At 48.4% G+C, this 18,308-nt stretch overlaps 1 protein-coding gene and 1 long non-coding RNA gene across 7 annotated transcripts in view; one reads left to right on the top strand and one right to left on the bottom strand.

The window, feature by feature from the left end:
• The window catches only part of Kcnk2 (potassium two pore domain channel subfamily K member 2), a 197,297-nt gene that overhangs the window by 46,952 nt on the left and 132,037 nt on the right, over nucleotides 1-18,308 (top strand). The window contains exons 1-2 of one of the 5 annotated variants that reach the window (XM_087579913.1): nucleotides 7,954-8,247; nucleotides 12,066-12,376. In XM_087579913.1, the coding sequence (XP_087436039.1) occupies nucleotides 8,238-8,247; nucleotides 12,066-12,376 (321 nt within the window). In that variant the 5' untranslated portion in view covers nucleotides 7,954-8,237. 5 annotated transcript variants of the gene reach the window in all.
• LOC120096345 (wiskott-Aldrich syndrome protein homolog 1-like) lies at nucleotides 7,324-8,454 on the bottom strand. Of its 2 annotated transcripts, none has more exons than XR_015635781.1 (2): nucleotides 8,137-8,454; nucleotides 7,324-7,771 (listed from the first exon to the last, which is right to left on the bottom strand). It is a non-coding gene; the product is annotated as a wiskott-Aldrich syndrome protein homolog 1-like (long non-coding RNA). The 2 variants fall into 2 exon arrangements; XR_015635780.1 differs by having other exon boundaries at nucleotides 7,324-7,661.

Genomic DNA, 18,308 nt, shown 5'->3' with positions numbered 1-18,308 from the left:
TTATGCGGATTAAATTACAGCTATAGGGTCTTCAGCTCACCTGGCTTACGGCGAACCTTTGATACAGGTTGTCAATGCTACTCTCCCATTTCCTCTCTCCTCTTCTCCAGCTCCCCTCCCTCTGTTCCTTCCTTCTTTCCTCCTCCTCCTCCTCTCCCTCCTCCTCCTCTCCCTCCTCCTCCTCCTCCTCCTCCTCCTCTCCCTCCTCCTCCTCTCCCTCCTCCTCCTCCTCCTCCTCCTCCTCCTCCTCCTCCTCCTCCTCCTCCTCCTCCTCCTCCTCCTCCTCCTTCTCTTCCTCCTCTTTCTTTTAGATAAATCAAGGATATATCTGGCCCTGGGCCACCTTTCACACTGTGACCTAAATGCTGGAGGCTCCAGGAAAGAGGAGAGTGTCCAGGGTTTCAACACCACTACATTTGACTTCCAAAGTTTCATGCTGTTTCAGTGTGGAAAGGGATCGATCCTTCCTGGAGAAGAGGCCATCAGTGCAAAGTCCTGGGAAAAAGTGACTGAGAGACCACTCATGGAGTCAAACCGCCCAGCTCACATTCTAGGAAAGGCAGAAAATCCTTGGGCACTTTACCGAATTTCGCATCTGATAGAAAGGCACTACCTTTAGGATTTTCTTCTACAATAAGTGTGGCCTGGGTTAATGTTAAATTTTCCATAAGTGTATGGCCTCGGGCAGGGGTCACATTTGCTCATTCAGTTGCAGACACAAAAAGAGGCAAAGAGAGGAGTTTCTGTAGACGGGGATATCAGCAGCCTTGCTTTCTGAACACAGCAGGACATGTCTTCAGGGTATCACTCTTCACATTGTCTATTTGCCGGTGAAATCTCCGAGGACAGGCTAGGTTGTCCCTCCCAGACCCATAGTCAACATGAGTAGTCACTGGGGTCTCAAGCAAAAGCAACCTGCTGCGCTGGCAGCGGGCCTCAGTGATAGAGTTTCACACGAAGCCTTACCTGTGTGGAACAGCCAGCAGGCACTGAAACCGAGGCGCGAGGCGCGAGGCGCGAGGCGCGAGGCGCGAGGCGCGAGGCGCGAGGCGCGAGGCGCGAGGCGCGAGGCGCGAGGCGCGAGGCGCGAGGCGCGAGGCGCGAGGCGCGAGGCGCGAGGCGCGAGGCGCGAGGCGCGAGGCGCGAGGCGCGAGGCGCGAGGCGCGAGGCGCGAGGCGCGAGGCGCGAGGCGCGAGGCGCGAGGCGCGAGGCGCGAGGCGCGAGGCGCGAGGCGCGAGGCGCGAGGCGCGAGGCGCGAGGCGCGAGGCGCGAGGCGCGAGGCGCGAGGCGCGAGGCGCGAGGCGCGAGGCGCGAGGCGCGAGGCGCGAGGCGCGAGGCGCGAGGCGCGAGGCGCGAGGCGCGAGGCGCGAGGCGCGAGGCGCGAGGCGCGAGGCGCGAGGCGCGAGGCGCGAGGCGCGAGGCGCGAGGCGCGAGGCGCGAGGCGCGAGGCGCGAGGCGCGAGGCGCGAGGCGCGAGGCGCGAGGCCGTTGTGTTTCTAATAGGAAAAGCCCCCCATAGGCTTGAGTGTCTGAACATCTGGTCCCCAGAAGGTGGCGCTGTTCGGGAAGGTTTAGTTATGGCTTTGCCGGAGGAAGCAGGCTACTAGGGCAGACTTTGCGAGTTTAGACTTGTATGCTACCTTTAGTTTATTCTGTCTTTACATCCCGCTGCGGTTGAGGGCTCTCAGCTTCCTGCTCTAGTTGCCACATCTGTTGCTCACTGCCATGTTTCTCTACCGTGGTGGACTTTAACCCCCTGAAACAGTGAGCTCGAATAAACTCTCCCTTCGGTGAGCTGCTTCCAGTCGTGTTTTTTTGTTTTTTTTTGTTTTTTTTTATCACAGAAACAAAAGAAGAACTAATAAAGAAAGCTGTGTTGAAAATGGGAAGACCAAAGCCTTTGCAAGTCACACTTTGAAGCTCAGGCTTGATGTGGACACATGTAGGTGTCTATCACGGTCTGCCAACTATGGCATTAATCGAGCCATACTTCTCAACACTATCATGGGGGACTAAGCCTGAGTCCTACCTTTTGTCAAATAGTTCCCAAAGTGCAATCCTTGGACTATAGCATTAGTGTTTCCTGTCTCCTGAGGACTTGTGGTGCTAGCTCTCAAATCTCCCAGAGTGGCAGAACCCTGGATGTGGGAGAAGCCTGTGGTTTCTACCAGCCCCTCTAGGTGGTGCTCACTCAAGCTGAGATGCTGCTTCTACATGGACCCTCCGCTTACCTGTTTCATTTCCCCAGTGACTTCTAACTTCCGTTCTGATGGACACGCTATAATTTCGAGCACGTATAATCTTCAAAACGAACACACTCTGGCCTGGAAGAACTGCCTTCTTAAAGTTGTTGCACAGCTCAGGTCTGACTGGCTTTTGATGCTTGCCCCTTAGAGGCCTCCTCTATTCTCTTCTGTCACAGAGCAAATTGCCACCCCACCTGCACCGACTCCCTGAGCTCCCACATTCTCCCGTCCATCTCCTACCACAGGCCTTCAGCAAGCTCTTCTGTTGGGAAAGATCTCTCCTCACATCTGTCCCATCCTCGTGGATGCCCATTTCCTCAGAGATGCCTTCTCTGAGCTTTCAACATAAAATCCTGCCAAAGTGCCCTGTGACTTTCTTTTGGGATGACGTGTATTGAAATGTTACAGGGATGCCTACCTCTTTTTACCCCCACTTAGACCACATCGTTCTGAAGGCGATGTCCTTACCTGGCTCCAGAACAACAGCTGAGCGTGCAGTGGGCACACAGTAATTGGGCAGTATGCTTCCTTCCCCCTCACAACTGTAGAGCACTGTTAACTAGAGGATTAAGCAAATGGCAAAATATGTTGAGAGTTGGAATTTGTTGGTGGTCTAGTTTATGGGATTGGGCTAATGGGTAAATGAAAACATTAAAACACATAGATGATGCCAGTGTTTGGATCTAGAATGCCTCCCAAAGGCTCTTGTGTAGAAGGCTAAGTCCTTAGCATGGCAGTATCTGGCAGTGCCGTGGACTTGTGGGTAGTGGGGCCTGGGAGGAGATGGTTAGGCCATTGGAAGCTTGGTTCAAAGGGGTGAGATAGGGCTGCCCAGTTGTTCTCTTTGGCTTCCTTGCTTACCATGCAAGTGGTTTGGCCCCGGCAGTTCTGACTTCATGATGTCCTGCTCAGGGCAGAGGTTCATAAAATGGGACCATGTGATCTTTGTATTGGAACCTTCAGAAGTATAGGAAAATAAAACCTTTGCTCTTTCTGTGTTAGTGGCCTCAGTATTCCATGATAGTAGTGGGAAGATGACAATATATACACTGTACCTACAGTACATAACACAGTACATAGAGTGCACACATTACACACAGTACATACAGTATATATAACACATAATACAGTATACACAGTGCCCCGTGTATACACAGTACATACAGCACATACATTACACATAGTACATAATACAGTATATACAGTGTAATTAAGTACATACACACAGTACACAGTGCATGCATAGTACATATAGTACATACATAGAATGTACATATAGTACACATGCATAATGTATACACACAGTACATACAGTACATACAGTACACAGTGTACACACAGTGTACACACAGCACATACGGTACATGCAGTACATAATACAGTACACACAGTGTAATACAGTACATACACACAGTACACAGTGTATGCATAGTACACAGTACACACAGTATACAGAGTACACACAGCACATACAGTACAGAGTATATAATATAGTAATACAGTGTACATATAGTACATATACACAGTTCACAGTGTATGCATAGTACATACATTACATACATGCAATACATATAGTGTACACACAGTACATATGCACAGTACATACACATAGTACATACACACAGCACACACAGTACACACAATACATACAGTCCATACAGCACATTCAATAAAACACAGCACATACACACAGTGCATACAGCATATATAGTGCAATACAGTGCACATATACAGGATGCATGAGCACACATACATAGTACATACAGTGCAATACAGTGCATGTATATGGTATATACAGTATGCGAGCAGCACACATACAGCACACACAGTGCAATACAGTGCATGTATACAGTACATACAGTATGCACGAAGCATACATATAGTACACACAGTGCAATACCGTACATGCATACAGCATGCATACAGCACACATACAGTATATAACATAGTACATATGATGCATGTACAGTACATATAGTGTATATACATACAGTATAGGCATTCAGCACATACAGTGTATATACAGTAAACACATATAGTACACAGTACACATACAGTACACACATACAGTACATATAGTATGCACATATATCGCATAGTGTACATACAGCAAATCACAGTAGATACAGTGTACAAACAGTACATATGCACAGTACACACAGTACAAAACAGTGCATACATAGTACATATAGTGCACACACAGTATGCACATATAGTACACACTGTGCACACAGTAACACAGATAGTACATACAGTGTGCAGACAGTACACACATACAACAATACAGTACATACATATAGTGTACTCAGTGTACATACAATAACACACAGAGTACACACAGTGTACAGACAGTACATGCAGACAGTACACACAACACATAGTGTCTCACCCTGGCCATTCCAATCCTCTTCTGTGAGTGCAGTGAACTCTCCCTGCTCTGTAGATCAGGAAACGGATCATCAGGAAGATAAAGAACTTCACCCCACCCAGTGCAGAAGCAGAGGAGGTAGGGTGTTCACAGATCTCTTTTGATGTGGTCAAAATGATAAAAAAGAAGCAAGCTCATTTCTTATTTTTTTCCCACCAGGGCATTTGAGTAGGCCAGGATCAAAAAAGCCAAATTAACATGAAAATGAACTTCTGAGTTCATGCTGTAAGTTGGATCACTGTACAAGCTGGGCTTTGTGGGAGCCCGATGTTGTCACTATGCATTCAGGATTTCCTGGACAGTAAAGAAATTAAAGCATGTAAGACAGAATCACGAGGAAGCAATTGTTGCCCTTCCGGTCTGCTCCTGGTGTGGTCAGTCTGTCGGTGTGGATAGAGTGTAAGGTATGATGGTTGGTAATAGGACAGTCCACCACATTTCCTTGTTTCTCTAGTTGCAGTGATACACGATCTGGTCCTCCTCATATTTAAAACACCCCTATGCATACCTTTGTCATACAAAGTCCCTTAAAGGGGCAGGCATGTTGAAGGAGGGACTGTAGAACTGCTGTGGAAATGAGGCGAGAGACAGGCGGTGCCTCCTGCACTCAGATGGTCCCTTCAGATTATGTGTGAAATTAGCTTCTAGTGCCTCAGAGTAAATCTCATTGTATTTGATGTGGCTTAGACTCTTTCTGTTTGTCTTCCTTGTTTTAAGAGATTTGTTTTTATGTAATGTGTGCGAGTATTTGCCTGCATTTAGCACCAGGTTTGCGCAGTGCCCTTGGAGGTTAGAAGAGGGTGTTAGGAATCTTGGAACTGGAGTGACAGATGGTTGGTGGCCATTTAGCTACTGGGACCTGAACTTGGGTCCTCTTCTAAACCAGCAAATGCTCTTAGTGGATGAGCCAGTTCTCCTGCTCCCGTGTCCCCACATACCAACCAAAACACCCTGAACACATAGGATGTCAATGAGATGCCAGGGAGAAGGGCAAATTGGTGGTGAGACTGAAAGCTTTTTGAGTGTGGGTGACACGGAGGCACAAAGGCATGGAGGGACAGTGGCACGGAGCCATGGAGCCATGGAGCCATGGGGTCATGGTGTACAGAAATACACAGGGGCATCAATCTCCCAGTGTAAAGAGGCTTGGGAAAGCAAAGAAGGGGAGGGGAGGGGAGGGGAGGGGAGAGGAAAGAGAAGGGAAGGGAAGGGAAAGAGAAGGGAAGGGAAGGGAAAGAGAAGGGAAAGAGAAGGGAAGGGAAAGAGAAGGGAAGGGAAAGGAAGGGAAGGGAAAGAGAAGGGAAGGGAAGGGAAAGAGAAGGGAAAGAGAAGGGAAGGGAAAGAGAAGGGAAGGGAAAGGAAGGGAAGGGAAAGAGAAGGGAAGGGAAGGGAAAGAGAAGGGAAGGGAAGGGAAGGGAAAGAGAAGGGAAGGGAAAGGAAGGGAAGGGAAGGGAAAGGAAGGGGAGGGAAAGAGAAGGGAAGGGAAGGGAAAGAGAAGGGAAGGGAAGGGAAAGGGAAGGGAAGGGAAAGGAAGGGAAGGGAAGGGAAAGGAAGGGGAGGGAAGGGAAAGAGAAGGGAAGGGAAGGGAAAGAGAAGGGAAGGGAAGGGAAAGAGAAGGGAAGGGAAGGGAAAGAGAAGGGAAGGGAAAGGAAGGGAAGGGAAGGGAAAGAGAAGGGAAGGGAAAGGAAGGGAAGGGAAGGGAAGGGAAGGGAAAGGAAGGGAAGGGAAGGGAAGGGAAGGGAAGGGAAGGGAAGGGAAGGGAAGGGAAGGGAAGGGAAGGGAAGGGAAGGGAAGGATAGCCAGGCAGCAGAATGGCTGTGTAGCAAACATGAGTTCAAGTTCGAGAATTTGCCCCGTTCCTTATATAAATTGGGTGTCCTTGCTCGGGATGCTTGGAGGGAGAAGAGGAGAATGACAATCTTACCATTATCAGTCCTCCTTGACTCAGCACCCCTCACTAGTCCTGGGTGTTAGGGGACAAGATGTCAGCCCTCCCAGAGCCCACAGGATAATCTGTGACAAGGGTAACACCAGGAAAAAACAAAAGGCAAGATGCTGGCCTAGGACTCTCCAGAAACTTCACCCAGCATGGAAGTTCTTGGTGAATGACAGTCTGTCATGAAAAGACTGCTGTGAAGACATTTTATCTGTGGAGTTAGCTCAAGATTACTCTAGACATGTAGGTGGGCGGCACCCACACAGGAGCAAAAGAGACTTCCTGGAGTCGAAACTGTGCCTCAAACTTCCAGTGTGCTGTAACTGCTCTGGGATGCCAGAGAGATTTGCAAGATTTAGGATGTGTGAGCCAAGCCCCTAAAATCAATCTCCTGGACAAGTGCTTTTGCACACAGGGATAATCTATATACAGTGCTCTACTGAAGCAATTCTTTACGTCTGCAAGGGGAGTGTGTGTGTGCGTGTGTGTGTGTGTGTGTGTGTGTGTGTGTGTGTGTGTGTGGATTGGGAGAATCTTTGAGAGGTGGCCATGGGTCCAGACAGACCTCCAGGGAAATGAGCCAGGAGAGTGAAGCAACAGCATGACCTATGACCTAGAAACTCTGGGAGGGTCTAAGTCTGGGAGTGAGATCAGACTCATATATTTTTAAATGGCTTACATTACTTTTGAGACGAGAAGTCAAGAAAAACGTGCTTAAATTGGAGCAAGATGGATGCTTTATTTCAACAGACAGAACAGGTGCTGGGATTATTCTGGAGTCAAAAATAGAACAACAACAGAAAAAAAAAATCATAGATGTTGGAAAGTATTGTAAACGACTTAGGTTCCTGTTACAGCCAAGGCTGTGTCTGTGGCTTCCTCCAAATACCTGGGAAAACACTGACTGTGTGCATGGTGTGGGGGCAGAAGGTGCTGGTCGTTTGGGAGTTCCTGCTGGCAAAGCTGGTGCGAGAGGGTGGCCTTGAAAGGACTGAAGTTCTTCCGTGTTGAGTGAAGGCAGCATCCAATCTCCTACCCTTTCTAGGCCAGTTCTGTTCCGAACAAGTCCTTGTCACCAAGAGTGCAGCAGTTTGGGGGCTGCCCTCCGGGTGTCTGGATAGAATTGCCCAAGCTGGGGTTCTCCAGGAGTGTTGGGGAGCGCCTGGCAACAAGTTCAGCCTGAGGACTGCTGTCTCCCTGCCTACAAAATCTGCCCACGCCCACAGCATTCAGCATCCTTAGTGTCAGCCCTGGGATGGGGTTGGCAGGTTGTTCCAGAGAATGTAGTCTGTTTCCCTCCACCCCCCAACCCCCACCCCTGACTCAGGCTTCCAGTTCCTTTCTGATTCAGGAACTCCAGGCCCAAAGCAAGCTGCCCTGAGAGCGCTTTGACTGACTACTCCTTAACCCTTCCCCAGTGAAGCCTGGCATCATCCTCTTGCGGCCCCCACTCTGAGGCTCACAAGGCAGCGGGATGATATCTCTGTGCCACCCTGGTGGAGGGGCGCTAGCGAGGAAGATACTCACCTGTAGGGATCTGGGGTCTCTCTTGACATCAGGACTCGGGGAAAGCATGGAAGACGCATGCATGACAGCTAGAGCAAGAGGTGGCAGTAGGACGCTGGGTGATGGGTGCAGGTGAGGCTCGAGAGCTGCTCCAAAGCGGGAGGCAGGCCGAGGGCGCTGCGGGGAGGACGTATTGGCAGCTGGGGCGACGCGGACGCGCATAGGGCTGGGAGGGGTGTGCGGAGAGGCGAGCCCGGGCGGGGACACCGCAGGAGCAGGAGGAGGGAGTTCGGAAAGGAGGGAAGAGCGGCGGGTGAGGCAAGGGGAGAGTGGAGCTTCGGGCCAGGCGGGCCACCCCGGGCCACACCCCCACCTTGCAGGCGCCTGGCGGGGCTCGAGCCAGGCGGGGCGCCGCACAAAGACATGCGGAGAGGGGCTGCGCGGGGCCGTGGCACAAAGACACCCGGGTGTTCGGCCGAACTGGCTGCAGTGATCGCCCCCTCGCCGAGCCCCGGGGCAGAGCGGAGCTGCCGGCCCAGCGCACCGAGTCACGGGCCGAGCGCACCCAGGGCCCGCGCGGGACCCCAGGCGGCCACACAGTCGGGGTGACCCAACGCGCGAGGGGGCGTCGTCGTCGGAGCCCAACTTGGCCTCGGCCTCGCCCTCTGCCCAGCCTGCCGCCGCTGGTGTCCCCTCCTTCCCGCGATTTCATTTCTTCTCACGCTCCCCCCCCCATACCCCTCCCGCCTCCAGCCCGGCTCTCCCCACCTTGTAAAACAAAGCCGGGGAAAATGCCTGCCCGTGCAGCTCGGAGCGCGCAGCCGGTCTTGGAATAAGGAGTGAGTACAATGGCGTGTTGGTAAAAAAAAAAAAAAAAAGAAAGAAAAGAAAAAAAAAGCAAAGAAAGAAAGAAAGAAAAGAGAAAAGAAAAGAAAAGAGAGAGAGAGAGAGAAAGAAAAGAGAAAACCATCAAGTCTGTGTTAAAACAAACAAACATTTTGAATGCTGCATGCCTCATGCTTGCCAGCGCCTCGCGGGAGAGACCCGGCTATACCGCAGGAGGTGAGACCCCTGGGCATCCATACTGGCCCGCGCACGCTCCCCCTGGAGGGCAGCGCAGGTCCCCTCACTCCTCATCTTCCTCTCCATTCTGTGGGTTGGATGTGATTCGGGCTTGGCGACCTCAACCCCAGCCCGGATACATTCCTGGCTCCGTCTTGCGCTTTTCCGCTGGTGCCTGGGGTTTTTGCGTTTGCCTCCCTAGGGTGTGGGTTTGGCGCAGCTTAAGACAGTTTCCAGAGAGGAGGGTCAGCCCTAGAGAGTAGCCTGCAAGCAGGTTGCACAGTGGCCCTGATCACACTTGTTGCCCATTGCATGGGGGACACGCAGTGGTGCTGGGGCAAACACAATTCAAAGCTTGTTTCTGCTGCCGTTTGTGGGGGTACTGGTGGCTGGCTGGAGAGATGACTGTGGATGAGGACCAGAGACCAGGAGTGTATAGAGGAGAGCCTTGGGGGAGGGGAGCAGTTGCGATGGTGTGGAGGGTGTGTGGAAAGACCTGCTTCGCCTCTCGCCACACAGTGAAGACTAGGAATCAGTCTAGATTAGATGGGGTTCAGGGAAGGCTGGGTTGTTTGTCTGTTTATTTGTTTGGTTTGGTTTTTTAAATATTTATTATGTATTCCACCAGATTCTATCCATTGAGTCTGCCAATTGTGCATTATCTATTTCTGCTAATTAAATATAAGGACACAGCTTAAAAGAATTAAACTCTGCCAGGACATTTATTAGCCCAACACACACACACACACACACACACACACACACACACACACACACACACACACACACACACACAGAGAGAGAGAGAGAGAGAGAGAGAGAGAGAGAGAGAGAGAGAGAGAGAGAATAAAATATATTACCAAATCTGCCCTCTCTTTCCCCCAAGTGCATCAGGACAATATCTTGGTGGGATATTAGGCTAGGCTGGGTAAACAGTGGTGGTTTCTAATTCTCTCTATGAAAAAGCAGTCTGAGGGTGAAAATCAGTACCTTGGGGAGTGGGGAACCTTTGCTTAGAGAGGTGGTGTGGGGATCTTCTCCTGTGGTGGTTTGGTTTTTTTGTTTTTGTTTGTTGAGGTTTTTCTTTTGGTCTTTTTTTGGGGGGGGGCTCAATGTTAGATTATTTTGTTTTTTAGTCAGAATCTGAGAGCGGGAAGGGGGGGGGTGGGGAGTCCTCGTGAGGCTACAGGTGATGGAGATCTTTAATTGCTGTATGCACTTCTAAAGGCTCTTAAAAACCCAAACAGCCAGCACCTGCCTGAGTGCTTACTTTGAGTGTCATTGCCCTTGTCAATACAGGAAAAGTGCCTTGTACCCTGCTGTAATCAGAACAGGGGAACTGGCTGAAAGGGAAGCAGTCAGTCACACTCATAGACCATAGAGCCTTGCTTAGGAAGCTGCTGCTGAAGCTAAGCCTGGAGTCTCCATGCAGAGTTGCAGCAGCAGCTGCTGGGGGTGGGTGTTGTGTCCTCATGTCCACTCTGATTTCATCCCCTCCGAATCAGGACTTCCTGTGATCTTGGCTGCTTGAGGAGGCCCCTCCATCTGCCTTCACTGGACAACTCTCTTCATGTAGTGCATCCACTAGCTGTTTGGAAAAGCATCCTTCTGATGGGGAACTGGAGAACCTTAGGAACTCACGCCCGCAGCCTTCATTTCCAAGCAGGGTTAGGCAAGGGAGCAGGCTAGGACGCTGCGTGCAAATCATTGCTCTTTATGACAGCCTTACCCTTGAGTAATTTCTGGAGCTGCAGGGCACAATTCTGTGGGGGATATGGTATATGCTTATGGAAAAGTAAATTTTAGATTATGTTTTTATGAAACCTATATTACACACATGGTGGTAATTTGGCTTATTTTTAATATATGTGATGAGCTCTAAATGGATGACTCCTGTAGGGGTTCGTTTCCATTTTCCAACCATTCTGTTAACCCATGATGGTTTGCTGTTGCCTCTCCAATCAGATGTTTTGTGGTGACTGGCTTGTTTTCCCCTCCGCAAGTGGCCATGGAATAGCTTTTGTATTTTCTAAAATGAAACCCATTAATGATGATTTTGAAGAGCTGGGATAAATAATAGATGGGCTTGAGGTCACCTCACAGTATCTGGGAGCTCTAATGGAATGATTAACCTTACGCAGAACATGGAGGGTCTGAGACGTAAGCCAATCCGCCGGCTTGCTTTCTTCTAGCTTTTGCTGGTGAAGTAGGAGACATCATTGTGTCTTGGCTTTGATGGCTCAAGAGTTAGCAATACCTTTGGTGTTTTAAGCGTGTGAGAGATGGCAGAGCCATGTTTCATAATGTGCCCACTCTGGAACATGGGCAGCAGATGTGAATGGAGTGCGTGGTTTGCTCACACCAGGGAATATGCAGGGTATCTTGAACTGCGCTTATTGCAAACCCTTCTCTGTAAGAAACTTGGAAACCCGATAGCAAACCTTCTTTACTCTCTGACTGCTTACAGTGCAAAGGTATGATGACGTACAGAAGGAAGCTTTCCTCAGGAGCAAAAATATTTTGTTTAGTACCATCAGTCCTTGGGAGTTCAGGGCATCTTCAACGACACGTATCATGGGCAGAAACAAATCTACAAATTAATGAGGAACCCCTCAGGCATTCTTTTGCTTAGTTTTTGACTTCTTGGCCTCTGTTTTTTTCCATCCACCTGACACTCCAATGGCAGCAGAGAGCAGGAGCCACGCCCCCTTTCTTGAGCATATATATACTGTTCTGCAAGTGACCAGAGAAAGCTGCTGGGTGAGGTTCTTCAGCTCCCACTAGGAGAATCTCCAAGTTCAGCCAGCCCTGGCTGACCCCTTAAAGAAGCAGCTAGCCCCTTGCCTCCAGACTCCTCCCGCCTAACCCAAATTCTCTGTTGTTGTCAGTGGCGGCCCCTGACTTGCTGGATCCCAAGTCTGCTGCTCAGAACTCCAAACCGAGGCTCTCGTTCTCCGCAAAACCCACCGTGCTTGCTTCCCGGGTGGAGAGTGACTCGGCCATTAATGTTATGAAATGGAAGACGGTCTCCACGATTTTCCTGGTGGTCGTCCTCTACCTGATCATCGGAGCCACGGTGTTCAAGGCGTTGGAGCAGCCTCAGGAGATTTCTCAGAGGACCACCATTGTGATCCAGAAACAGAACTTCATAGCCCAGCATGCCTGCGTCAACTCCACCGAGCTGGATGAACTCATCCAGGTAATGGTCCCAGTGAAATGGGCTCCATTGGTCCCTAATGGCAAGAGCAGACCAGGGCACCAGGGTGGACAGACCTCTTTTCCAGGGGTCTTTATCCCCTCCATTGCCTCCCTCCTACCATCTTACCCCCGCACCCCTGATCTTTCCTTTCTCACCCACCGCCTTCCTGCTCTTTTAGACTTCTTCACTCTTATTCTTTTCCCTGTCTTGGAACTGACCAGCTTACGCTGCTGTAGGCGCTCATGACCAGGTGGGCCACTGCCCATGGAGATAGAGTGCATCGGTCTGAGAAAGCAGAGCAGGGTCTTTTACCAGAGAAGCCCATTGCTCCTGCCACTTACAAAGGCAGGATGGTGGAGTGGAGTGTCACTCTTGGCCTGAACCTTCTGTGTTGTGAACAAGTTGTCACTTGACTCCTCCTTAGAGTTTAGCTTCATTGAATGGTTCTTTCTTCTTTGAATCCAACTAAGATCAGCTTGCTACTCCACAGACAAATCAAGCTTTTGAAGGAAAAGCACCCCCTAGTTTTAATTTAAAACAGGAGAACACCATCCTTACGATAAAAGATGTTTTAAGTATTAACCCCAAATGGTTTTAGGTCTGACTTAGCCTCCTTAGACATGGCCATATGTTGGCTGTAGGTTTCCTTGGTAGAAAACAAGAGTCTTAGGTGACAAGAAAAACCTTTAAATTCTCCTACAAGGGGATTTGTTGGTTGCTGAAAACATTCTTCATGTGTAGACATTGGCTTTCCTAGACAGCTTCCTTTCTCTTGCTTGGTTTAATTCAAATTGGAGTGAAATCAATGTAAGAGTTATCAGAATATGCTTTTCCCTATTTAGTGACTGGGTTTTTTTTTAAATCATTTGAATGAGTTGGGATAATACATTTAAAGATTTATTATTGGATTTAATCCCATGTTTTTGTAAGACCTTCACTCTGGTTTCATCTTGGGACAACTATGCTTCTTATTCCCAGTTACATGTGGCTGGCAGCTGGTGTTACCTGGTCCTGATCCCCAACCAAGGTCTTGCCACCTTTAGGCATTTCTGTGTCTCACTCATTGGACTTAAATTTTGTTCATTTTTGTTTCAGTTTTTACATGATGCAGTCTTAAAATTTGAAAATGTTCTGCGTGTACGCACACACCCGGTTCTCTGTTCCTTTTAGACAATGGTGTCGCATTCTATATCAACAGCCAGCTCGGCTGCCCTTCCCTTGTAAGCACATCTTCATTTCATTCTTTCCTTGTACCACATAAGACCACCTATGGGATATGGCAGGTCTTGAAAGCTTACCACTTACTTCTGTTTTAAAAGCACAGCTTCTGGCCATCTCTGTGGAGGCAGCTTGAGGTGATGTTCAAAGCCTCGGCTCTGGAATCAGATAGGGTGTGTGTGAGCACTTAACCGAATCTTTACGAATAAACAACTTTTCCCTGTAAGCCCTAAGTGATCTCTCTGGCAGGAGACTTCCTATGCAGTAGGTGCGATGGGAGTCAATGCTAGCCCGCCTAAGGTAGTGAGGGGCAGGAAAAGCACTGGGTTTCCCCCAACATCCCTTTATTGAGCTGTGGCTGTTGATCGTTGAAACTGCAACTCCATAGCTGCCATGAAGTGTGATTGGTCTTAGGCAGGGAAAAGAAGAGAATTGTACAGGTTGCTGGAGGAACCTTAGTGTGAATTTGAGAATGAGCTCACCATCGGACTCTACTTAGAACTCTGAAAATAACTTGAAGGTCACAGCAGATAGGGTCGGAGTCTAATTTTTATACACATTGTTTTTGGAATAGACAGAGCTACTTCCCCACCCCTTCTCTCTCTGCTTGCTCCATCCATTTTAGATTTATTGATAAGCACAACTGATTGATTGATTGTCTTTGCTCTTTAAACATAGTTTTGTGTTCACTCAGTATAGAAGTTGCCTATTATTTCTCATGCCCTTATCTTTATAACTCAATTGCTTTAGTACATTTTCTCCTTTGAATATATATATTTTTGGTATAAGAATCTAATGCTCAGATTTCGGGGATCAAGAAGAGTGAAAGGCCAGTGAACCACAGTCATTTTTGTGAATAGCATTCCACCCCTACATCCCCAGTGTCTGGTGTTTCCCTTACTCTTATATCCCCACTTCTTTAACCCTTAAAACCCCACAAGAGGGTCTAGTGGATGGTGTTGTCACAGCATCAGGACTTGGGAAGTCACAGGGCAAGTCTGGGTGATTCCCCTGATGACGTCATTAGGGTGAGGTTCCAGTCTGCAGAATCTGATCTGGCATCAGTGCTAAGAGGCTCTGCTCTCTAGGGAGCTTTATCTGATTACAGTGTGGGAGGCAGACAGAGTGGGAGTGGGTGGTGGCTCTGTCCTGCTGTTTGTGAGAAGGAGGCGGTCGGACAGTAGAACAGTGTCAGATACAATGCTACGCTCCTGGGTCCCAGATCATTATGATTACTGGTCACCTGGTTCCATGCTGTGTTTATCAGGGTGACATGAGGGAAACCGAGGAACCACAAGGCAGGTGATGACCTCTAATGCTTCTGTGTTAGATCTGTGTGACTCCCATTAATTCTATAATGTTGTGTTCAGTCAAGCACCCCCACCTTTCAACAAGGTCAGTAGAAGTGAGGCAGAGACACAGAATCCCCTGACAAAGACTTGTTCTGGGCTGGGATTTGCGAACACCACAGGTGTTTCTATGGTACTTCAGTTAATGTGGTGTCACTGCAGACACACACAGGAAATAGTCATGAACTTTAGACTCATCAGTACCATCAACAGACAGAATTCAACATGCATTAGCTCGTAAAATTGTCCTGCGTAACCTAGTCATCTATAAACAACTTCTGTAGAAATGGAGGCAGGAGAGTTAATTGGTAGAGCTGTTAAGTGAAGCCCAAGTGGGTAGCCTCTTGAGCACATGCACTTGCTTCCTGTGTTTACTAATTTTTAAAACCCCTTAATAAACATCTTCTAGGAAGTGCTCCGATAATCTGAGCATTATGGTGTGTAATAATAATAAATGTGAAATTATCATCTCTGTACACAGTGGCGTATACTGCATGTCTGTGTTTCTAACCTGGTGAGTCCATTGTCTACATCTCAACGTTCTTCCCAGGGAACAGAACTCTTGTCAGTGTCCGGTCAGAATGCCATAGACCAGTAGGAGCGTGGTTATTAGACACAGCACAACTTCAGTCTAGCTATTCCCAAGTTTGATTAATCAACTGAGGGATTTAAAACATGTGGCAAAATCTGTGACCTATGACCTATCAGTAAAAAGGATGTCATATCAGGTGTTTGTCCCTTGGCTTTTAGTCGAAGACCCACTCCCTGTGATCTAGGTAGGGAAACTAGCCTTCCCTGTTAGGAGTGAAGAATCTGTCACGTTTGTACAGTGGTATCTGGGACTTCAGATATATACTTGGTATCTTCATGGGACAGTACTGCATTATGCTTGTATAATTCCTTCCTCTCCGTGTGGTTCTTTCTTGGGTATTTATTGAGGATCTCCAGTGGGTTGACTTCTCTGCTAGTATTTAGCCAAATTAAATGATGGAAGAAAACCATGGCTTCTTTTAAGGTACCCCCTCCAACAGTCAAGCAGGGAGGATCCCTTTAAATATAGTTACATTAGACATGCTTGTGGATTGGAGCTAGGAGTGCTCAATATTGGAATTCTAAGAAAGATATTAGTCACTTAATGGTGGTTGGAGAGACATGCAAGAGGTAACGAGAGGGTGGGTGAGGGGGGAAGAAAAGGACGTCAGAGCATTAACAGGCAAACATGCTTTAGTAGAAGAACTATTTATACACGAGGCACAGGGCCATGAATAGGTTCTGCAGCATTGACCAGGCCCCATTATTCCCCAGGAGGCTGGGGGTTTCTAGATCTGCCCATCTGAGTAGACAAGTCTTGCTGGGGTCTTGGCGGTGTCTGAAAGGTACTAGGAGCTACCGGGTCTCCCAAAGACATGGCTAATTCAATCTTGATAGTTTCTTACTGAGACTCTCTTTCCAGGTGATTCTCTGTTGTGTGAAGTTGACCATTAAAACTAACTTTCACAGGGACCATGCCATGTCCAGCTTTGTGAAGTAAAAATGTGATCTGCTCTGTGAGTTTGTTTGCTCTGGCTTGTGTTTCAACTGCACATCCCGCCTCCTTAGCTTAAGCACTTGTGCAAGGTCAGGGGAAGAATAACCCTGGTGGGAGAGGAGAGACCTTAACATAAGGTCATCGTAATGGGAATCTGCAGATACGGTCCGATTCCAGGTAGAATTGGAAGGAGAGTGAGATGGACCTTCCAGGGACCAGTTAAGCCATGTAATGGAGAGGAGTAAGCCATACCCTGGCTAAGATTTTGTCCCATGGAATTTAAAGATGGTGGCTACATTTCATTCAAATGGGAAGAGAGCAGGAAGTGCAGGGATAGGGGATCTTATACTGATGGTGTCAGACAGGTTCAACTATTGAAGCTTTCAGAGGCCCCAGGTTACAATGTTTACAGAACCAGCTTCTTGTAGGAAACAATGTAACACAGTGTAGCACTCAAATACAAACAAGACCCCACATCGTGCAGAGGCTGGCTGCTCGGTCTGGTTATCCTCCTGTTAAGGACTGATAGAGGACAATCATGTCGTGGATCCTGATCACTGATGTGCACAGGAACATGCTTGTCAGCCAGGGTTCCTGCACACACCACACCAGCACACATTTTCTTCATAACACCAACCGGATAGGCAGAGGCCTCTGGGAGTCTCACTGAAACCAAGTGCATTTCTGTAAGCCAAGATGTGGAGGCAATGCAGACCTCCCTGGAAGTTCTCACAGCATGGCTACTTGGCTGGTAACTTTACATTGTCAACCTGACCCCACAGAGAATCGCTCAGGAAGATGGTCTCCAGGAAAGATTGTCTACATTGGGTTGGCCTGGGGGCTTGTCTGTTGGTGACTGTCTCAGTGGCCTTGACTGCACTAGGAAGACCCAGCCCACCATGGGTGGTCACATTCTCTAGGCAGGGAGTCCTGAGCTATGTGAGTAGATAAATTAAGCTAAGCACTAGGCATGTAGTAATTTTTCCTCTCAGTTCTTGATTGTGGATGTAACTAAATATTTCAACCGTCTTGTTAATGAGAGTTTCCTATAATGAGGGACTGTAACCTGGAATTAATTGTAAACTGAATAAAAACATCTGTCCTCTAAGTTATTCATTTATTTTATTTTATTTTATATATGAATGTTTTGCTTGCATGTATGTATGTATGTAGATAGTGTGTTTACAGTGTCCATGGAGGCCAGAAGAAGGTGTCAGAGACCATGAAACTGGAGATGGTTGTGAGCTGTCATATGGGTGCTGGGAACTGAACCTGGGTCTTCTGCAAGAGTAGTAAATGCTCTTAATGGTTAAGTCATCTCTCAGGCCTGCTTCCCATGTTGCTATGTCTGGTTGTTTTATCCCAGCAACAGAAATGAGGCTAGACCACCATAAAGGTCAGCTCTTGGAGAGCTTGTCCTCTGAACAGAGGTTCCGTGGAACTTTAGCAACCGAGCCCCGGATGACCACAGGTCAGTGTGGCCACGGTAAATTAGAGATGCTCATTAGAATGACCACATAAGGATGTAAACGGGGAGGTTGGAAACATGATCTAGGGAATGGTTTGAAGGAGAATATTTGCAAGTCATCATACAGAAAGGATGCTAGAGGAGACCTCTCCGAGAATAAGCAGAGGCTGAGATGAACAGATGCAGTGTGAGGCAAGTGCTCTAAGAGCCATCGATTGTTAAGGACTGAGATCCACAGAGCGAAAGAACCAGTGCTCTGCAACAAGAGATTGCAAGGACCTGTCTTTACTTTAGGGATCTGTATCTGCAAACTCTGGTCTGTTCAAGGGAGCTTGGGATGTATGTGAGTAGGGGAGCTACTTTGCTTTG

Source organism: Rattus norvegicus, chromosome 13, assembly GCF_021556685.1.
Source record: "Rattus norvegicus strain SHRSP/BbbUtx chromosome 13, alternate assembly SHRSP_T2T, whole genome shotgun sequence".
In the NCBI taxonomy this organism is placed as follows: Eukaryota; Metazoa; Chordata; class Mammalia; order Rodentia; family Muridae; genus Rattus; species Rattus norvegicus.
The sequence above is the reverse complement of the archived record's forward strand: the minus strand, read 5'-3'. Positions and strand labels throughout refer to the sequence as shown.